Genomic DNA, 22,125 nt, shown 5'->3' on the forward strand with positions numbered 1-22,125 from the left:
ATTCCCTTGCTTCCCCAGGGGTCTCCCCTACCAGGCCTGCCGCTCTTTCATCCACGCATTCTCTCCTTTCCTCCTCCCTCTTCAGACTCTATCCCCCTCGCCTCTTCTCCCTCGTTAGCAAGCTAGGTCTCTGCATACGGTACCAAACTGCTCTACTACATCATCGTGTCGACCTCTGTTGAAGAGTGGAAACCACTTTAAGTAGATTATATGCTTATCATTGTTCTCTGTCGATTACATTTCATATAGACCAGTTGGCTACCCCCTCCCAAATCAAAATGTAATATGGATGCCAATGTTTTGTTCTGGCTTTGTGCACACACATTTGCTCTACTTCACGTCTGGGGCAGCATGGTGCCCATATTGCAAGGCTGATTAGATACACAAACAGGTGTGAAACACAGACTGGTGTGCGCGCGACGTGAGAACACAACATGAAATCCATGTTTGGTTTTGATTTGGAGAGGGGGGTGTATCATCTAAAAACTGGATTTAATAGCATAGTCGTGTGACGGTGAGGCGTTCTTGTGCGCTTTTGAGTGAATTGTGTCATACCAACTTTTTAAAACAGTTTTTAAACATTCCTAGTCTGGTTTTAAATATGCCTAAAAGTGCAACATGTTCCCAGAACTGTTTGTGCTTTTGCCTACTCCATTGTCATTGTTTTTACACTAACATTCCATTAGGAGTTGAAAGCAGAAACAGACTGGCACACAGGCTAAACAAGTGCCCAATTAGCTGTGTAATTAGAGGGAAATACTTTTTCTTCAGTTTGTGCATTTATTTTCGACTGCCTACTTTGTGTTTGTCATGTGACTGATGCTCCACTCTTGCTGGTCCTCGTTCTACTATGAGGAGCGTTCGCTAACATGTGCGTTTATATCCGCGGTTGCTCCCCTTTTTCCCGCGGGTTTTATAATTTTGGTTATGTGCACCCCTGCTTGTTGAGGCAATGGTTTTGCCCACAGAATCTCAAGGTATTTCTACCTGGTTTTGCCGCTGTTCTGTAAACTCGGAAGAGGATTTTGTCTTAATTTTGACCTAGCCGCTCCTGTTTCCTAGGCCGAATCCTGATTGTTGGATGGAATTAATTTTGGAATTTTATTTGACCCTTTCTGCCTAAAGGATTATTTATCCTAACCACTGCTACCATCACAACCATTAGTTTGTGAATGAAACCACCGTTTTTGCACTGTCATTATTCTTTCCCTTCCTGGACTCGTTCTTTAAAAATGTATTTAAATTTTACTAAGCAAGTCAGTTAAAGAACAAATTCTTATTTACACTGACGGCCTGCCCCGGCCAAATCCTAACCCAGACGACGCTGGGCCAATTGTGCGCCGCCCTATGGGACTCCCAATCCCGGCCGGTGTTGTAATACAGCCTGGAATCGAACAAGGATCTGTAGTGACGCCTCTAGCACTGATATGCAGTGCCTTAGACCGCTGCGCTAGTTTTCATTATAAAATGCTAGCGGCCATGACTGAAGCCAGGCAAACAAGAGTTGTCATAGGGGTGTGGTTTTATGTGGATGTGTCGTTCAATCACAACAAACAAGTGCAGTTGCACAGCGAGGTAAAATAGCGTTTCCTTTGGGAGAGAACAACGTTTTGAAGTTGAGGACTTCTCCCCTCCTGACTGACACTAATTCGATAAAAGTTGTTTTTGACAAAAATATAAACGTGTCAGTTTGTTGCTTTCACAAGGTTGGAGTAATAACATGTTCAAATACTTAAGACATTGGCTCAAATTTATACTTGCCTTCAGATTTCAAGAAAATGAACAACTAAGGAATACTTTTTTCCCCGTCAAACCTCGGCCTGGTCTGTTTCGCAAGCTTTCCTGGAAGTATGGGTTTAGGAACTCTGGTTTCATCACGCCATGTAAATACATATGACCGTGGAAACGATACAAACTACTGGGTGTTGAATGCCCGTGGTCTTCAATCAGCTCAAATGTCCAACAGCATAATATTCTATAATGTTAAATCCTAATAAATATAGGTAGGATGTTCACACATGGACCATGGGCTATTTCACACCTGTTAGGGACATACACATAACTATCTGAAAGTGTGTTAACAATGCATGTATATATCTAGATTTAGATTTTCTAAGACATCAAATGTCCCTTACTCTATTACGTTCATTTCTTTTCTTCAAATAATTATAAATCAATGGTTACTGAGCGAAACGTGTTATTTTCAGAACCTGGGCTTGCTTCATGTGCATCACAATTTTTTGTAATAAGAGTGAATAACAACAGAATTTGGTCAATATTTTTGCATATGTAGTTGACCCCTTCTATCTCTACAAATACCACAAAAGATATGCATAACATTTGATGGTATTGTTCAATTATGATTTTAAATAACTGACCTAACAGGGTGGAATAAAGCATAACAGGGTGGACAGCCATAACAGGGTGGAACTTAACACCAAGATATTTTATGAACTTTGAAATCTGTGAAATGGTAAAAAAAAATAAACATTACATTTATAATTAGAACCACTTTCTATTTATTTAATTTCAGTAAATGTTTTGTCTTTTTAAAAACATTGTCAACCTAAGTTTGTAAAACAACATAAAAACAGTTTATTAAAACACGTGTATTAGAACAGCATAGCTAGATGTAAAACAATTGGATTCTATTTGAAAATCACTGTTAGTTCAAGTTGAATGACACTACTCATTTTGCTCAACAATTCCAATTCCACGGTTCAAGCTTAATAAAATGGTTATTCAAAAAGTTTTCAACAGAATTTATAAAATATGTCATACATAAAAGGATACTTTAACCTTAAAAAGGTTCCCAACTTCTTCCCTCTCACCTCCTCGCCACTTCACTCCCTACCGAAACCCTTCCCACTTCACCCCTCTCTCCCCTTTTCTCCACTCCACCCCCCTCCACATACTGCAAGTCCCTTTGCTCCAGTTGTAGCTCAATTGTTTCCGAAGTGGTCTTTTATTTACCTCCAAGTAGACTTTTCCATTTGTACAGACCTTTTATTAAGTGCCTGTGGCGCTGGGATCAGGCATACTACCTGGTGGTCAGCGAACCAGCTGATGTCGTTGCGTGGGCTTGGCCAGAATATTATTTTTATGCATGCACTTGACCTGGATGTTATCCTCCTCCACATCTGTTATGATTCCTGGGTATGGATCATTGTCGTAGGACACCACACACCACTGACCAATATGCTGAGAGTGAATGGCCTCTGGTCACCTGGGCAGCTTCTGGAGTTTATATTGGAGCCTCGGCAGCTTCTAGAGTTGATATTGGAGCCTCAGCCGTTTCTAGATTTGATATTGGAGCCTCGGCAGCTTCTAGAGTTGATATTGGAGCCTCTGCAGCTTCTAGAGTTGATATTGGAGCCTCGGCAGCTTCTAGAGTTGATATTGGAGATCGGCAGCTTCTAGAGTGGATATTGGAGCCTCGGCAGCTTCTAGAGTGGATATTGGGGCCTCGGCAGCTTCTAGAGTGGATATTGGGGCCTCGGCAGCTTCAAGCGTTGATATTGGAGCCTCGGCAGCTTCAAGCGTTGATATTGGAGCCTCGGCAGCTTCAAGCGTTGATATTGGGGCCTCGGCAGCTTCTAGAGTGGATATTGGAGCCTCGGCAGCTTCAAGCGTTGATATTGGAGCCTCGGCAGCTTCTAGAGTGGATATTGGAGCCTCGGCAGCTTCTAGAGTGGATATTGGGGCCTCGGCAGCTTCAAGCGTTGATGTTGGAGCCTCGGCAGCTTCTAGCGTTGATATTGGAGCCTCGGCAGCTTCTAGAGTGGATATTGGGGCCTCGGCAGCTTCTAGATTTGTTTATTGTAACTCAAAGCAGGGACAGGCCATGACCCCTCATCTCTTTGGCAGAGACAGGTTATGTCTCTGTACTTGATGTGACCTGGCAACACACTTATCACTTGATGCATCTTCATTGTGCCTTTCACTGCAGTTTTTGGACGATAAAACCCCACGGCTGTAAAGGCTTCCGTTGGTGCCGCAACCCAAAATGGCCTGAAGGTGCAAAAGAAAGAGTAGGAGATCGAGCCTTCTCCTGTGTAGAATCTTCCTTGTTTTTTTTGCATTTTCTGTTTGTTTCGCGTGACCATTTGTTTCTTCTCTGTAGTCATGCGACTCACATCATCCCTTCTTGGATTCAGCAGTTGCACGGTTTCTCTTCGTCCACACAAAGGTACAAAGATCTCCATCCAATCCAGCCCTCTTCTTTTAAAAACCCAGAGTAGTCTGGGCGAGCCTTTGCAATCGGTATTTCTTCACTATGTTCCCAATAGTTACTCTTGCAATCATCTGCCTCTCCTTTTCTTTTATGGTGTTGCGACATTTAGTTCTAATGTTCCGACCAATGATGAGTGCAACAGAAGGATTATTCTAATGGTTGGATGGAAAGGATGATGTCTCAGCATGGCATTCACTTTTGAGTATTTCTGGCCTTTTCTTCTCTCCATTTTTTACCCTTAACACACTTTTCTCTCTCACTGAAATCTGCTATCCTCCTTTTCCCTGTTTCTCTGACATCTGTCTCTCATTCTAAAAGTACTTTAGTCTTTTCTCTGGGTCTGCATCACGGTGTGCTCGGTAACACCGCTGCATTTCAGGAGCCCTGAGTGATGATGCCATTCCCTAACAAATGCATGTAACCGTTTTAATATCTTATAACACACACACACAGGAGGCTGCTGACAGGAGGGCGGCTCACAATCATGGTTGGAATAGAGTAAATGGAATGGTATCAACCACATCGAAAACATGTTTGATGTGTTCAATACCATTCCATTTATTTCGTTCTAGCTATTACTATGAACCTGCCTCCCCAATTAAGGAGCCACCAGCCGGCTGTTATACACATATATATAGTTGCTAATTACATTGCAATTTAATGATTATAATTTCATATACATTGCAATACAATGACATATCACATTTACGTAAATGTAAATAGGCCTAGTCATTGTAATGTAATTAGAAACAAATGTATCTAAATATACATGTATTAAAATATTGACATATTGACATGAGCTTTTCTGACAAAATTTCCACCCTGTTAGATGCATGTTCCACTCATATGCCTAATATGGAACCTAACAGGGTTGAAATTTGGAGGCTAAGTGTCACGCCCTGACCTTAGTTATCTTTGTTGTCTTTGTTATTTTGGTTAGGTCAGGGTGTGACGAGGGTGGTATGTGTGTTTTTGTCTTGTCTAGGGTTTTGGGTATGTCTAGGTGTGTGTGTGTAGTCTAGGCATTATGTAGGTCTATGGTGGCCTAGATTGGTTCCCAATCAGAGGCAGCTGTTTATCGTTGTCTCTGATTGGGGATCCTATTTAGGTTGCCATTTTCCAGTTTGGTTTGTGGGTGATTGTCTATGTGATGTTGCATGTCTGCAATCGTTATATTTAGCTTCACGTTCGTTTTTGTTATTTTGTATTAGAATACATCTTCGTTATAATTAAAGAAGATGTATTCACATCACGCTACGCTTTGGTCTCCTCACTACGACGTTCGTGACACTAAGTTAGCCATAGCACTGTGAGTGATCAAGATCCAGCTAGCATAATTGTTAACACTTGAAGATAATTTGTACTTTTCTGTCAAACATTTAGAAATTCTGAAATTGGATAACATGTTCATCTGATGTAGCCTGACAGGGCGGAAATGTAAGAGTGAGACATACTGACTAACGTCATGAAACATTAAAATATAGAAAAAACCACGTGTTGATATTTACTTAGCTTTGCGCTGTTGTTATCCCGACCCAAAACTTTATTGACACTTCCTGTATAATGTCAATGTGGGAAGGGCTGGTTTTTTAAGGGGTATTACTGCAAACTAACAGGGTGGAAAGTGAAATCAGGGACAAAAAATCTTAAATACAGCATTGGAGGTTGCTGAGGGGAGGACGGCTTATGATAATGGTTGGAACCGAATTAATCAAATAACATTTTATTGGTCACATACACATCGTTAGCAGATGTTATTGCGAGTGTAGCGAAGTGCTTGTCCTTCTAGTTCCGACAGTGCAGCAATATCAACAAGTAATCTAACAATTCCACAGCAACTACCTAATACACACAAATCTAAGTAAAGAGATGGAATAAGAATATGTACATATAAATATATGAATGAACAATGACCGAGTGGCATAGGCAAAATGCAATAGATGGTATAAAATACAGTATATACAGTTGAGGTCGGAAGTTAACAAACACTTCGGTTTGGAGTCATTAAAACTCGTTTTTCAACCACTCCACAAATTTCTTGTTAATCTTGTTAACAAACTATAGTTTTGGCAAGTCAGTTAGGACATCTACCTTGTGCATGACACAAGTCATTTTTACAACAATTGTTTACAGAAATTATTTCACTTATAGTTAACTGTATCACAATTCCAGTGGGTCAGAAGTTTACATACACTAAGTTGACTGTGCCTTGGAAAATTCCAGAAAATAATGTCATGGCTTTAGAAGCTTCTGATAGGCTAATTTACATAACTTGAGTCAATTGGAGGTGTACCTGTGGATGTATTTCAAGGCCTACTTTCAAACTCAGTGCCTCTTTGCTTGACATCATGGGAAAATCAAAAGAAATCAGCCAAGACCTCAGAAAAATTATTGTAGACCTCCACAAGTCTGGTTCATCCTTGGGAGCAATTTCCAAAAGCCTCAAGGTACCACGTTCATCTGTACAAACAATAGTACGCAAGTATAAACAATATGGGACCACGCAGTTCAGGAAGGAGACGCGTTCTGTCTCCTAGAGATGAACGTACTTTGGTGTGAAAAGTGCAAATCAATCACAGAACAACAGCAAAGGACCTTGTGAAGATGCTGGAGGAAACAGGTACAAAAGTATCTATATCCACAGTAAAACGAGTCCTATATCGACATAACCTGAAAGGCCGCTCAGCAAGGAAGAAGCCACTGCTCCAAAACCGCCATAAAAAAGCCAGACTACGGTTTGCAACTGCACATGGGGACAGAGATCGTACTTTTTGGAGAAATGTCCTCCGGTCTGATGAAACAAAAATAGAACTGTTTGGCCATAATGACCATTGTTATGTTTGGAGGAAAAAGGGGTGGCTTGCAAGCCGAAGAACACCATCCCAACCGTGAAGCACGGGGATGGCATCATCATGTTGTGGGAGTGCTTTGCTGCAGGAGGGACTGGTGCACTTCCCAAAATAGATGGCAACATGAGGGAGGAACATTATGTGGATATATTGAAGCAACATCTCAAGACATCAGTCAGGAAGTTAAAGCTTGGTCGCAAATGGATCTTCCAAATGGACAATGACCCCAAGCATACTTCCAAAGTTGTGGCAAAATGGCTTAAGGACAACAAAGTCAAGGTATTGGAGTGGCCATCACAAAGCCCTGACCTCAATCCTATAGAAAATGTATGGGCAGAACTGAAAAAGCGTGTGCGAGCAAGGAGGCCTACAAACCTGACTCAGTTACACCAGCTCTGTCAGGAGGAATGGGCCAAAATTCACCCAACTTATTGTGGGAAGCTTGTGGAAGGCTACCCAAAACGTTTGACCCAAGTTAAACAATTTAAAGGCAATGCTACCAAATACTAATTGAGTGTATGTTAACTTCTGACCCACAGGGAATGTGATGAAAGAAATAAAAGCTGAAATAAATCATTCTCTTTACTATTATCCTGACATTTCACATTCTTAAAATAAAGTGGTGATCCTAACTGACCTAAGACAGGGAATTTTTACTATGATTAAATGTCAGGAATTGTGAAAAACTGAGTTTAAATGTATTTGGCTAAGGTGTATGTAAACTTCCGACTTCAACTGTACATATGGGATGAGTAATGTGAGATATGTAAACATCATTATTAAAGTATCATTATCCATTTGTTAGAGTGGCCAATGATTTCATGTCTGAATGTAGGCAGCAGCCTCTCTGTGTTAGTGATAGCTGTTTAACAGTCTGATGGCCTTGAGATAGAAGCATTATAGATAGAAGCCCCCGGTGATGTGTTGTGCAGACCGCACCACCCTCTGGAGAGCCCTGCGGTTGTTGGCGGTGCAGTTGCCGTACCAAGCGGTGATACAGTCCGACAGGATGCTCTCAATTGTGCATCTGTAAAAGTTTGTGAGGGTTTTAGGTGACAAGCCAAATTTCTTCAGCCTCCTGAGGTTGAAAAGGCGGTAAGCAAATTACAGTGGATCTAGGGTGACTGGTAAGGTGGAGGTGATATGATCCTTGACTAGTCTCTCAAAGGACTTCATGATGACAGAGGTGAGTGCTACGGGGCGATAGTCATTCACTTCAATTACCTTTGCCTACTTGGGTACAGGAACAATGGTGGCCATCTTGAAGCATTTTGGGACAGCAGACTGGGATAGGGAGAGATTGAATTTGTCCGTAAACGCACCAGCCAGCTGGTCTGCGCATGCTCTGAGGACGCGGCTAGGGATGCTGTCTGGGCCGGCAGCCTTGCGAGGGTTGACACATTTAAATGTCTTACTCACGTTGGCCACGGAGAAGAAGGGCCCATGTTCCTTTGGAGTGGGCCATGTCGGTGGCACTGTGTTATCCTCAAAGCGGGCAAAGAAGGTGTTTAGTTTGTCTGGAAGCAAGACGTCTGTGTCCGTGATGTGGCTGATTTTCTTTTTGTAGTCCGTGATTGCCTGTAGATCCTGCCACATAGGTCTCGTGTCTGAGCCGTTGTATTGCGACTCCACTTTGTCCCTGTACTGACATTTCACTTGTTTGATTGCCTTGCGGAGTGAATAACTACACTGTTTGTATTAGGCCATATTCCCAGTCATCTTTCCATGGTTAAATGTGGTGGTTCGCGCTTTCAGTTTTGTGCGAATGCCGCCATCTACTCAAGGTTTCTGCGTAGGGTAGGTTTTAATAGTCGCAGTGGGTACAACATCTTCTATGCACTTCCTTATGAACTCACTCACTGAATCAGCGTATAAATCTATATTATTCTCTGAGGCTACCCGAAACATGTCCCAGTCCGCATCAAATGCATTGAAACTATGTGTTTGATTTATTTGATACCATTCCGCTCTAGCCATTACCACAAGCCCGTCCTCCCCAATTAATGTGCCACCAACCTCCTGTGAACTACAGTAACAATCGATACAATATGAGAAAAAATAGTATTGATGACAGATATTTTAAGTAGGACTATAAAATAATGAATAAATATTTTGAATATTTTATTATTTAATGGTTTATATTTCTCTTGGAAGTCGATGAATAGCGCCCAGGGACATGGCAAAAATGCCTACATCCACTGAAAACACAATGGTCAAAATGCATAAAATTCCCCTTGAGATTCATATCTTTGTGTTTTTATGGTAAAGGACATCTAATTTTATATTTCAAGCCCTTTGGAATCCCCATTTTACACTAAATAATAGGTGTTATTTCCTGGGGAAAGAAAAAGCACCTCATAACAGGAATGACCCAACAGGCTAGTTTTTGCCTCGTCTCTCCTTATGTCCGTTGTTAGATATTTCCCGGGAGACAAATCCCAGAACTAATATCCCAACAGGTGTAGGCTACATCTGGACATTGCACAAACATTGCCCAGCTTGAGTGTAGATATTGATGTATTCATGTTAAAGACAACACATTTTCTGCTGTAAATATCATATTGATGTGCTTATAAATAAAGTATGCCTACACTTTACCTAACAAATCAAAATCAGTTGTGTGTAGAGTACAACTTCAGCTGTCTAAACAAAACTAGAATGGCATTTCTATGGTCTATTTTCCCAAATCTAAGGATCTAGCTGTCTAACACACTGACATGCACAGCTCTCTGGCTGAGGTTCTGTCTTAAAGTCCCCCGTGGGTGATGAAGTCTCTTCCATCTATGTAATGTATTACAGGTTATGGACATGTACAGTCATGAGAGGTGGAGTGCATGACATGCCTCATGGGTCCAGCAGGAAGAGTTAAATAACTACAGGCAGATGTGAAATGCAGGAGGATGGCACTCTTCTCATACTGAGAGTAGCCTACATAGTAATATGAGAAGAATGCAATTTCTGAACATATAGATATGTGTTTTGATAACTTTCAAGTGTAACAGTTCCATGTAGAATAAACCATCCTTCATATAATACTGTAGAAGCAGTGTTGTGCTAATATAACAATGTGCAAATATTACACTTGTCTTATCACAGCTGATACTGATACTGTACCTATCAACATTGTGTCTGGTGATGCTGGGGATGCCTTGCCATGTCTTTCCCAATTCAGACATCAGTATCAACCTGTCTTTAAGTCAGAGGACTCCATGACCAAAGCCTCACTCCTCTCCTCTATCTCTAGAAAAACTATGGCGAGTTGATAAGTGACACGTGTTGAAAGGGCGGTGTTATCTTGATCGTAAGTTCTGTTTATTGTGGCAGCACTATTTCAGAGTCAAATTCCTGTACATGCAAATGTATTTGGCGAATACCAAACACTTGTGATGTCATGTCTTATTAGTAATCCCCTTTTGTCCCTTCTGATGTGTTTGACAGCACCAGTAGATCAGCTCCAGGCCCCTCTCGTCACAGATACTGGTCATGAGGGAGCGATGACTTACAGATCCGACCCAGCTCCTATCGCAGAGAAAGAGAGGGAGGGAGAGAGACTGTCACCATACAGTCATGGAAGCCAACAGTTCTGTAAATACACAGTTGAACATAGCCAATCAGAGATTATGATTCACAGCTAATTCACAAGGGACGTGCCAGCCCAAGAAAATACAAAATGTTGTTGCTTGTTGGCATCTTTTTGGGGGTTAGCTGACGCCCTCAAATGCTAGCCAGTTTGCTTGATTATTTAGCAGGGTTCTTACATGAGCTAGCCAGTTCGAATTGAAACATTACTCAAAACAAGTTGACTACGTGTATTAAACATGTATTCAGGTTTGCTTGATTATGTGCTAGCTTGCTAACGTTAGCTAGCAGGGATCAAACATGTCTTCAGGAACAACGTTGGCAATGCAAATCTTCCTCTCACATTACACTTTAGGGAGAGGCTATGTACAGTGCCTTCGGGAAAGTATTCCCACCCCTTGACTTTTTCCACATCTTGTTACGCTACAGCCTTGTTCTAAAATGTATTAAATAGTTTTTCCCCCTCATCAATCTACACACAATACCCCATACTGACGAAGCAAAAACAGTTTTCCGAATTTTTGCTAATTTATTAAATATAAAAAACTGAAATATAACATTTACATAAGTATTCAGACCCTTTACTCAGTACCTTTGGCAGCGATTACAGCATTGAGTCTTCTTGGGTATGACGCTACAAGCTTGGCACATCTGTATTTGGGGAGTTTCGCCCAGTCTTCTTTGCAGATCCTCTCAAGCTCTGTCAGGTTGGGTGGGGAGCGTTGCTGCACAGCTATTTTCAGGTCTCTCCAGAGATGTTTGATCGGGTTCAATTCCGGGCTCTGGCTGAGCCACTCAAGGACATTGAGACTTGTCCCGAAGCCACTCCTGCGTTGTCTTGGCTGTATGCTTAGAATCGTTGTCCTATTGGAAGGTGAACCAGTCTGAGGTCCTGAGCGCTCTGGAGCAGGTTTTCATCAAGGATCTCTCTGTACTTTGCTCCGTTCATCTTTGCCTCGATCCTGACTAGTCGTCCAGTCCCTGCCGCTGAAAAACATCTCCACAGCATGATGCTGCCACCACCATTTCACTGTATAGATGGTGCTAGGTTTCCTCCAGATGTGAGGCTTGGCATTCAGGCCAAAGAGTTCAGTCTTGGTTTCATCAGACCAGAGAATCTTGTTTCTCATGGTCTGAGCGTCTTTAGGTGCCCTTTGGCAAACTCCAAGCGGGCTGTCATGTGCCTTTTACTGAGGAGTGGCTTCCGTTTGGCCACTCTACCATAAAGGCCTGACTGGTGGAGTGCTGCAGAGATGGTTGTCCTTTTGGAAGGTTATCCCATCTCCACAGACAAACTCTAGAGCTCTGTCAGAGTGACCATCGGGTTCTTGTTCACCTCCCTGACCAAGGCCTTTCCTGCCCGTTTGCTCAGTTTGGCTGGGCGGCCAGCTCTAGGAAGGCTGGGCGGCCAGCTCTTGGTGGTTCCAAACTTCTTCCATTTAAGAATGATGGAGGCCAATGTTCTTGGCGACCTTCAATGCTGCAGACATTTTTTGGTACCCTTCCCCAGATCTGTGCCTCAACACAATACTGTCTCGGAGCTCTACGGACAGTTCCTTAGACCTCATGGCTTTGTTTTTGCTCTGACATGCACTGTCAACTGTGGGACATTATATAGACAGGTGTGTGCCTGTCCAATCAATTGAATTTACCACAGGTGGACTCCAAGTTGTAGAAACATCTCAAGGATGATCAATGGAAACAGGATGCACCTGAGCTCAACTTCGAGTCTCATGGCAAATGGGTCTGAATACTTATGTAAAAAAGTTTAAAAAATAAATAATTTAAATCTGTTTTCGCTTTGTCTTTATGGGGTATTGTGTGTAGATTTCTGTAGATTTAATTTTATTTAATTCATTTTAAAATAAGGCTGTAACGGAACAAAGTGGAAAAAGTCAAGGGGTCTGAATATTTTCAGAAGGCACTGTATTTACCTAGTTACATCACAGTATCATATCCTAGTGTCATAGTGGCATAGCCTATCCAAATAATGACATAGCTAGCTATAAAAAAACAACTTACCAACAACACACCAGTCTCAGGTTTGACGTTGACAGCCCAAGTAGAAGCTACCCATACCATTCAAATATATTTATGTAATATATGTACTAATATTTTTAAAGAAGTACTGTATATCTAAATACATGTGTTACCCATATGTCCATAAACAGAATGTCAAATATATTTCAGACATTTACATATTCGATTTTGGCAGGTTTTATTTTTATGTGGTAGTATGCATTTTACATACATGTGCTATCCATTACATGTATTCGTTTAAAATATATTTAACAGTATGCATGATTATTTATGGTCAATATATTTATATATGAATAATACATATTTTATATATGAGTAATGCATAGTTCATAATATCTTGTGATATATGTGCAAGAAATGTAAGTTAATAATTATTAAAGGCACACAACACAAAACAAGTAAGAATGGGAAAAGCATTTCCCCTTTGTGAGCTCATAAAGTCACTGAAAGGTTGCTGTGCACTTATCATCTGTATTTGAAAATAGGCTCTTTTAAACAAGTTGACAGTAATCCTGAGGATAATGTGACAGAGTCACTGAAAATAAAATCCACACAAGATGAAGAATTAGGGGTTAATGTGTGGTCGTGACAAAATGAGGTTGTGCTACCTGATTTGGTTGGGCTCCACTGTTAGCAAAGGTTCCGTATGCCCCAGTGGCAGGTTAGGTGAATTACAGGTTAGGATAACCAAATTGGCAGGTTATGGATAATTAACATAGTAGGTTGGGTGAATTAGCGTGCCAGATTAGGTGAATTTACATGGCAGGTTAGGAGAATTAGGTTAAGGTTAGGAAAAGGGTTAGGGTAGGTAAGGCTTAACTACAATGCACCCCGGATAAATCAGGTAGCCCGACCTAATCAGGTCGTGTTCATGAACATCAAATTCATACTTACAATGCAGATTCCTTAAACCTCCAATGTCAATTTTCAGACTCACAAGTTGACAGTTGCCCTGTGGATAATGCAGAGACAGAGTCAGTGAAACTATTCCGCACAAGATGGATTACTGTTCTTGCCTGACGACTCAAACGGAATTCTTCCACTGCTCTATCGTTTGCATACTTCAGTCAGAAGCTGATATATTTTAAGTCGTTTGTGGTTATGTCAAAATGAGGGGTTTTGTACAAAACAAAGTCATCAGCGATTGGATCATCTCTAACCAATCAAAGTATCAAAGCCAATGACAAATTTTCTAAACATTGCTGTGTTCTTGCTCTAATCCAACCGATCAGTTTCTGGGCCCAATCGGATGGTCTAGAATGAATTTCCAATCCAGAAATCATCAAGGATGTTCTCAGATCCAGACTCATTGCGGAAAAGAAACTAACGTCTGTGGGCATGGTGTAACGTTTGGCCGGAGCAAGGAGTTTGGGTAGCCAGGCAATTAATGTTCAGAAACGAGCTAGCTAAATTATACAAAAGACTAACTTACATTGGCTGGGGTCTGTCCATAGGCAGTTGAGGTTCCAACACATTCCTTGGTAAGCAACATTTAACATTAACTAGCTAGATTTGGCAATTCAATTACAGTTGAAGTCGGAAGTTTACATACAACTTAGCCAAATACGTTTAAACTCAGTTTTTCACAATTCCTGACATTTAATCCTAGTAAAAATTCCCTGTCTTAGGTCAGTTAGGATCACCACTTTATTTTAAGAATGTGAAATGACAGAATAATAGTAGAGAGAATGATTTATTTCAGCTTTTATTTCTTTCATCACATTCCCTGTGGTTCAGAAGTTAACATACACTCAATTAGTATTTGGTAGCATTGCCTTTAAATTGTTTAACTTGGGTCAAACGTTTTGGGTAGCCTTCCACAAGCTTCCCACAATAAGTTGGGTGAATTTTGGCCCATTCCTCCTGACAGAGCTGGTGTAACTGAGTCAGGTTTGTAGGCCATCTTTCTCACGCATGATTTTTCAGTTCTACCCACAAATTTTCTATAGGATTGAGGTCAGGGCTTTGTGATGGCCTCTCCAATACCTTGACTTTGTTGTCCTTAAGCCATTTTGCCACAACTTTGGAAGTATGCTTGGGGTCATTGTCCATTTGGAAGATCCATTTGCGACCAAACTTTAACTTCCTGACTGATGTCTTGAGATGTTGCTTTAATATATCCACATAATTTTCCTCCCTCATGTTGCCATCTATTTTGTGAAGTGCACCAGTCCCTCCTGCAGCAAAGCACCCCCACAACATGATGCTGCCACCCCCGTGCTTCACAATTGGGATGGTGTTCTTCGGCTTGCAAGCCACCCACTTTTTCCTCCAAACATAACAATGGTCATTATGGCCAAACAGTTCTATTTTTGTTTCATCAGACCAGAGGACATTTCTCCAAAAAGTACGTTTTTTGTCCCCATGTGCAGTTGCAAACCGTAGTCTGGCTTTTTTATGGCGGTTTTGGAGCAGTGGCTTCTTCCTTGCTGTGCGGCCTATCAGGTTATGTTGATATAGGACTAATTTTACTGTGGATATACAGTGGGGAGAACAAGTATTTGATACACTGACAATTTTGCAGGTTTTCCTACTTACAAAGCATGTAGAGGTCTGTAATTTTTATCATAGGTACACTTCAACTGTGAGAGAAGGAATCTAAAACAAAAATCCAGAAAATCACATTGTATGATTTTTAATTAATTAATTTGCATTTTATTGCATGACATAAGTATTTGATACATCAGAAAGGCAGAACTGAATATTTGGTACAGAAACCTTAGTTTGCAATTACAGAGATCATACGTTTCCTGTAGTTCTTGACCAGGTTTGCACACACTGCAGCAGGGATTTTGGCCCACTCCTCCATACAGACCTTCTCCAGATCCTTCAGGTTTCGGGGCTGTCGCTGGGCAATACGGACTTTCGGCTCCCTCCAAAGATTTTCTATTGGGTTCAGGTCTGGAGACTGGCTAGGCCACTCCAGGACCTTGAGATGCTTCTTACGGAGCCACTCCTTAGTTGCCCTGGCTGTGTGTTTCGGGTCGTTGTCATGCTGGAAGACCCAGCCACGACCCATCTTCAATGCTCTTACTGAGGGAAGGAGGTTGTTGGTCAAGATCTCGCGATACATGGCCCCATCCATCCTCCCTTCAATACGGTGCAGTCGTCCTGTCCCCTTTGCAGAAAAGCATCCCCAAAGAATGATGTTTCCACCTCCATGCTTCACGGTTGGGATGGTGTTCTTGGGGTTGTACTCATCCTTCTATTCCTCCAAACACGGCGAGTGGAGTTTAGAGCAAAAAGCTCTATTTTTGTCTCATCAGACCACATGACCTTCTCCCATTCCTCCTCTGGATCATCCAGATGGTCATTGGCAAACTTCAGACGGGCCTGGACATGCGCTGGCTTGAGCAGGGGGACCTTGCGTGCGCTGCAGGATTTTAATCCATGACGGCGTAGTGTGTTACTAATGGTTTTCTTTGAGACTGTGGTCCCAGCTCTCTTCAGGTCATTGACCAGGTCCTGCCGTGTAGTTCTGGGCTGATCCCTCACATTCCTCATGATCATTGATGCCCCACGAGGTGAGATCTTGCATGGAGCCCCAGACCGAGGGTGATTGACCGTCATCTTGAACTTCTTCCATTTTCTAATAATTGTGCCAACAGTTGTTGCCTTCTCACCAAGCTGCTTGGCTATTGTCCTGTAGCCCATCCCAGCCTTGTACAGGTCTACAATTTATCCCTGATGTCCTTACACAGCTCTCTGGTCTTGGCCATTGTGGAGAGGTTGGAGTCTGTTTGATTGAGTGTGTGGACAGGTGTCTTTTATACAGGTAACGAGTTCAAACAGGTGCAGTTAATACAGGTAATGAGTGGAGAACAGGAGGGCTTCTTAAAGAAAAACTAACAGGTCTGTGAGAGCCGGAATTCTTACTGGTTGGTAGGTGATCAAATACTTATGTCATGCAATAAAATGCAAATGAATTACTTAAAAATCATACAATGTGATTTTCTGGATTTTTGTTTTAGATTCCGTCTCTCACAGTTGAAGTGTACCTATGATAAAAATGACAGACCTCTACATGCTTTGTAAGTAGGAAAACCTGCAAAATCGGCAGTGTATCAAATACTTGTTCTCCCCACTGTAGATACTTTTGTACCTGTTTCCTCCAGCATCTTCACAAGGTCCTTTGCTGTTGTTCTGGGATTGATTTGCACTTTTCGCATCAAAGTACGTTCATCTCTAGGAGACAGAACGCGTCTCCTTCCTGAGCGGTATGACGGCTGCGTGGTCCCATGGTGTTTATACTTGCGTACTATTGTTTGTACAGATGAACATGGTACCTTGAGGCTTTTGGAAATTGCTCCCAAGGATGAACCAGACTTGTGGAGGTCTTGGGTGATTTCTTTTGATTTTCCCATGATGTCAAGCAAAGAGGCACTGAGTTTGAAGGTAGGCCTTGAAATACATCGACAGGTACACCTTCAATTGACTCAAATTATGTCAATTAGCCTATCAGAAGCTTCTAAAGCCATGACATACTTTCTGCAATTTTCCAAGCTGTTAAAAGGCACAGTCAACTTAGTGTATGTAAACTTCTGACCCACTGGAATTGTGATACAGTGAAATAATCTGTCTGTGAGCAATTGTTGGAAAAATTACTTGTGTTATGCACAAAATAGATGTCCTAACCGACTTGCCAAAACTATAGTTTGTTGACAAGAAATTTGTGGAGTGGTTGAAAAACAAGTTTTAATGACTCCAACCTAAGTGTATGTAAACTTCCGGCTTCAACTGTATATCTAACACATACATGACATATTAAGTCAGAGCTTTAATTTCCAAAATAATTCTCACCTTGGTCAGTCACTCTGCATATTGTGGTGGCAAGCTAAAGGAGCTAGCTAGCTAACTAGCTGTGTTAGCTAGCTCGGTGAAAACTCTTGCTTGTAGGCAGTTGAGGAAAATATCTTCCTCCTCTGTCACCCGTCAGGGGAAAAACATATTTAAAATAAATGTTATGATTATATAATGAAATAAAATGCCGTTATCCATGAGAAAGATTTTGGGCGCTGACAGCTGTTCTTCTCCTTCATCTGAAGAAAATTTTAAATTGCTGCTCTGTCAGTTGGAGGTGGAGTTAGGGAACATTTAAAATTGTGATTAACAGCACTGGATAAATATATTATGGGTTTATGTGTCTCTTTTCTAAATACATTTAGCTAACTTACTTTGTTTAATAAGTAGCAGGTAGCCTCAATAGCTACCACAGTTTTGGACAAAATTATCCTATTTACACTTTGTAGTAAATTTTGACACTAGAATAAATGTATCATATCGATCCGAAAATTTGTTTTTCAAGGGCAGTTTCCTTATTTATATTTTTGTATGTTATTTATTATTATTATTATTTATTTATTTGACCCCTTTTTCGGGATATCCAATTGGTAGTTAGTCTTGTCCCATCGCTCCCATATGGACTCAGGAGAGGCGAAGGTCGAGAGCCATGCGTCCTCCAAAACGCAACCCAGCCAAGCCGCACTGCTTCTTGACACACTGCTCACTTAACCCGGAAGCCAGCCGCACTAATGTGTCAGAGGAAACACCATACAACTGGTGACCGTGTCAGCGTGCATGCGCCTGGCCCGCCAGGAGTCGCTAGAGCGCGATGGGACAAGGACATCCCTCCCCTAACCCGGACTACACTGGGCCAATTGTGCGCCACCTCATGGGTCTCCCGGTCACGACACAGCCCAGGATCAAACCCGGGTCTGTAATGACGCCTCAAACACTGCGATGCAGTGCCTTAGACCGCTGCACCGCTCGAGAGGCGGTAGTTGACCTATTAAAGGAAAAATATTGAAAATATTTTTTTATACAGTCCCAAAATGTTTTGCATGTCAGCAGTCAAGTTTTCAAGATATAGGATTTTCAAGGAGCAAAGTGTCACTTGCCACATCATCATGATGATGTACTTTGCATCATATGATGGGCCAATTGTGTGCCACCTCACTTGACTGCTGACATGCAAAACATTTTGGGAATATATTAAGTGGATTCATGAAAAAAAAAATATATATATATAGTTTTTTGAGTGGATTTTTCTTTTAAGACCATAATACATGTTTACCTTTTCAAGTCTGTAAGAATACATGACAAACAACACAAATCAATTACATCCTACTAGTAGATTTAGGATATTGCATATGAGCCTCTCCTTCTTTCTCTCTTTCTCTCTTCCCTTGCTCCCTCTCTGGGCATTACGTGTGTGTGTGTGTGTGTGTGGAGGGGCGGGGGGCCGTATTTTGTTTTATGTAAGTGGGACCTGGAAGTAACCAGCATGGTTTATCTCTCGCCTTTGGCGTTGTGTGTGTATGTGTGTGTGTGTGTGTCGGCCTTGCTTTGGGTGGTATGATTGACCCCTACACTGCCCTGCACACTCACTTGAGGTGGGAGGTTGTTTATGTTAGTCATAGAGGACACAGGATGTGTGTCACTTGTGTTACTGTAACAGTATAACTTTAAACCGTCCCCTCGCGCGAACCAGGGACCCTCTGCACACATCAACAACGGTCGCCCACGAAGCATCGTTACCCATCGCTCCACAAAGGCCGCGGCCCTTGCAGAGCAAGGGGAACCACTACTTCAAGTCTCAGAGCAAGTGACGTAACCGATTGAAACGCTATTAGCGCGTACCCGCTAACTAGCTAGCCATTTCACATCCGTTACATTAATATATTACCATGTTAAATCAGTTTGTAAAGACCAGGGAATTGAGCCCTTCAGATTGAATGATAATATAGAGACTGAGAGTTTTCTCAATTATGCCTCCGGCTGATAATGGCGTTTAATGCATTATGAGACTTTACACTCGTACTGGAAAATATTTTATCTCTCACAGAAAAGGACGAGAAGGGTTTTGAAGTGTTAAATCTGCTGTGATGTAGTAATTAGACAACATGAACGTGTTATCCTCCTTGTTTCTAAGTGATTTCCCCAACGTGGCTGACTCCTATAATGACTAATGTTATCATCATCAAGTCGTAAACGAAAACAATAACAAAAGGCTCCTTCCTGTTCAGAACTACATCTCACCTTTCTCTACGATACGAGGGATGAGGATGTTGTGTTTACCAGTAGAGAGGAATTGCCAATAAAACAAAGGGTATAAATACACTTGCAACAGTGGAAAGTCATGGTACTTTCTAGAAATATACCAAAGACTCTTCACCTTGTCAGTAGTTTCCATGCACTCCTGGAGGGGTATGTGTTGGAAGTGTTTTGTGTGTTTGTGTGCGCTTGCGTGTGTTGTGTGTGTCTCCGCGTGTTGGAAGAGAGGGGTGCTGTTACTGAGCGGGAATGCCTGGTAGGATGTGTAGGCCTCGGTAACCAAGGCAACCATCTGCTGCTACGCTCGCAATGCTCTTCGGCAGCCCACACAATGTCACCACTGTGACATCCACCCTGCAGTTTTGAGAGGGAGAGGGGGAAAACAAGAGAGATACATAAAACCCTTCCTGTGTTCTATTTAGATGCAGGGGGACCTGGGCTCCCAGAGGAGTTTCAGTGTGTTGGACCGCCTCCTCCACACACACCCTATCTGGCTGCAGCTGTCAATCAACGCTGACTCCGCCCTCTACATCTTGCTCAGAGAACCTGTCGGGGTGAGGAGAGCCAATCAGATCATTCCATCAATTAATGAACTAACCCTCACTCTCAGGTGAACCGCATCTGTTCAATTTAGTATAGCTTTCCAATGGAGTAGTATACAAGATACTCAGGAACTTACTGTAACGTTCACAAAGCACCCTCATAAAATCCAACTTCAGCCATGACTTACTGTTACTTACTTACTATTGACAGCACTTATCGAACATTTACAACAGTACTTGTTTAACGGTACGTCATTATTTGTAGTAAAAAGGGAGGAAGGGAAGCGCTGCTAATGTACACAATAGTAGGTCTTTGGAAACAGAAGGTTCTCATTGGTAAAAAGCGTAAATTGGTCATCAAAAAGAAAGGAGGTCCAAGGCACTCTTCATATAATTAATTAAAATGCCTTTATTTGTATGGCATGTTCAATGGGAACAAAATGTAACGCCATGCAGCCGAAACGCCTTGTGAGTTTTCAAATCTTTGTTTCCATTGAACATGCCATACAAATAAAGGCATTTTGATTAGGTACATACTTATTGTTCTCTTTGCCAATGTTTATGGATGGCCCCTGTAGACGTTCCTGGTGCGTAAATGCAGCTCCAGCCAGAGGAAGATGTTGTGTGTCCGAGTGACACCTGACAGGGCAGCGTCCTCCATCAAGGAGTGTCTCATATGTGAGGAGGACTCAAGTGAGTACCATGTGTACATCAAAGTCAACACACACACTAAACTCCGGTCCTGAAGTACTTCCAACAGCACACGTTTTGATTTTAGCCCAGGACAAACGCACCTGATTCAACTCAAGGGCTTGATGATTAGTTGAATCAGGTGTGCTTGTCCGGGGCTACAGTAAACATGTGTACTGTTGAGGGTACTCGAGGACTGGAGTTAAGAAACACTCCTCCTAAACTAACAATGAAACACATGAACAATGAAGAATGTTGCCAAATGTTACAACGCTGTGATTCGTTTTAAACTCTCTGTCCTATCACCAGCCTTCGCCCTGGAGAGCTCCGCCCTCAGCTTCCCAGACCTCTGCCGATTGGTGGCCTTCTACTGCATCAGCAGGTGATTAGCACTACCTTTACACCTGTGTACCTGTCAATAACACTGCCACTGCTTTGGTCTGTTTTGTCGACTGACTAAAAATACTCTGTAATGACACTCCCATTACAAAACAGGGCACCCACATGCTGTTCCAGCCCACTATGTCTTGGGAACCACCATATCATTTGATCCTAAATAACTATGTGTGTGTGTTGTCTCCAGAGATGTGCTGCCTTTCCCTTTGGAGCTCCCAGAAGCCATTGCTCAGGCCTCTTCCCACAGAAAGCTGGAGGCCATCTCTCATATGGGATTAGGTAGGGATTCATTCGACGGATCTGTGGATGAAAGTGTCTAGGGCTTGTTTTCTGGACTAGGTCTAAATGTCCACCACAGTAGGATATGGTCTTCAAAGCACTTCAATATCTATCTCTTTATGGCGTTAATCACTGACATATCCTCTGAACACTAAACTATGGAAACGTTCAGTACCAGAATCTGAACCAGACTGCATTGTCTTTCTACTTCTTGTTTTCCCCACATCCCAACAGAGTTCTGGTGTCCCCTGTCAGACACCCAGAATGGACCAGGGTGGCAGGCTCCACCCACCATCATTAAGGCCCCACCCAGCACCACCAAGGCTCCACCCATCAGTGCCACCCAGGTCAAGGCAGGTCTGTCCCAGGACCTGTGTTACTTGCTGTCCTGCGGCAGACAGGAGTCTCTCTGCTTCATCAACCCACTCTTCCTACAGGTGGAGGTAATTCCTAACCATAACTA

At 42.2% G+C, this 22,125-nt stretch overlaps 1 protein-coding gene across 3 annotated transcripts in view; it reads left to right on the forward strand.

Annotated features, from left to right (window-relative positions):
* LOC139534381 (ras and Rab interactor 2-like) overlaps positions 1–22,125 on the forward strand; it is a 47,358-nt gene that overhangs the window by 8,638 nt on the left and 16,595 nt on the right. For 2 of the 3 annotated variants that reach the window (XM_071333489.1, XM_071333488.1), the window contains exons 2-6: positions 20,178–20,309; positions 20,876–20,990; positions 21,297–21,369; positions 21,571–21,662; positions 21,897–22,105. In XM_071333489.1, the coding sequence (XP_071189590.1) occupies positions 20,178–20,309; positions 20,876–20,990; positions 21,297–21,369; positions 21,571–21,662; positions 21,897–22,105 (621 nt within the window). The remainder of the gene's footprint in view (positions 1–20,177; positions 20,310–20,875; positions 20,991–21,296; positions 21,370–21,570; positions 21,663–21,896; positions 22,106–22,125) is intronic. The other variant, XM_071333490.1, reaches the window with a different exon arrangement.

The sequence above is a fragment of the Salvelinus alpinus genome, chromosome 11 (assembly GCF_045679555.1).
Source record: "Salvelinus alpinus chromosome 11, SLU_Salpinus.1, whole genome shotgun sequence".
In the NCBI taxonomy this organism is placed as follows: Eukaryota; Metazoa; Chordata; class Actinopteri; order Salmoniformes; family Salmonidae; genus Salvelinus; species Salvelinus alpinus.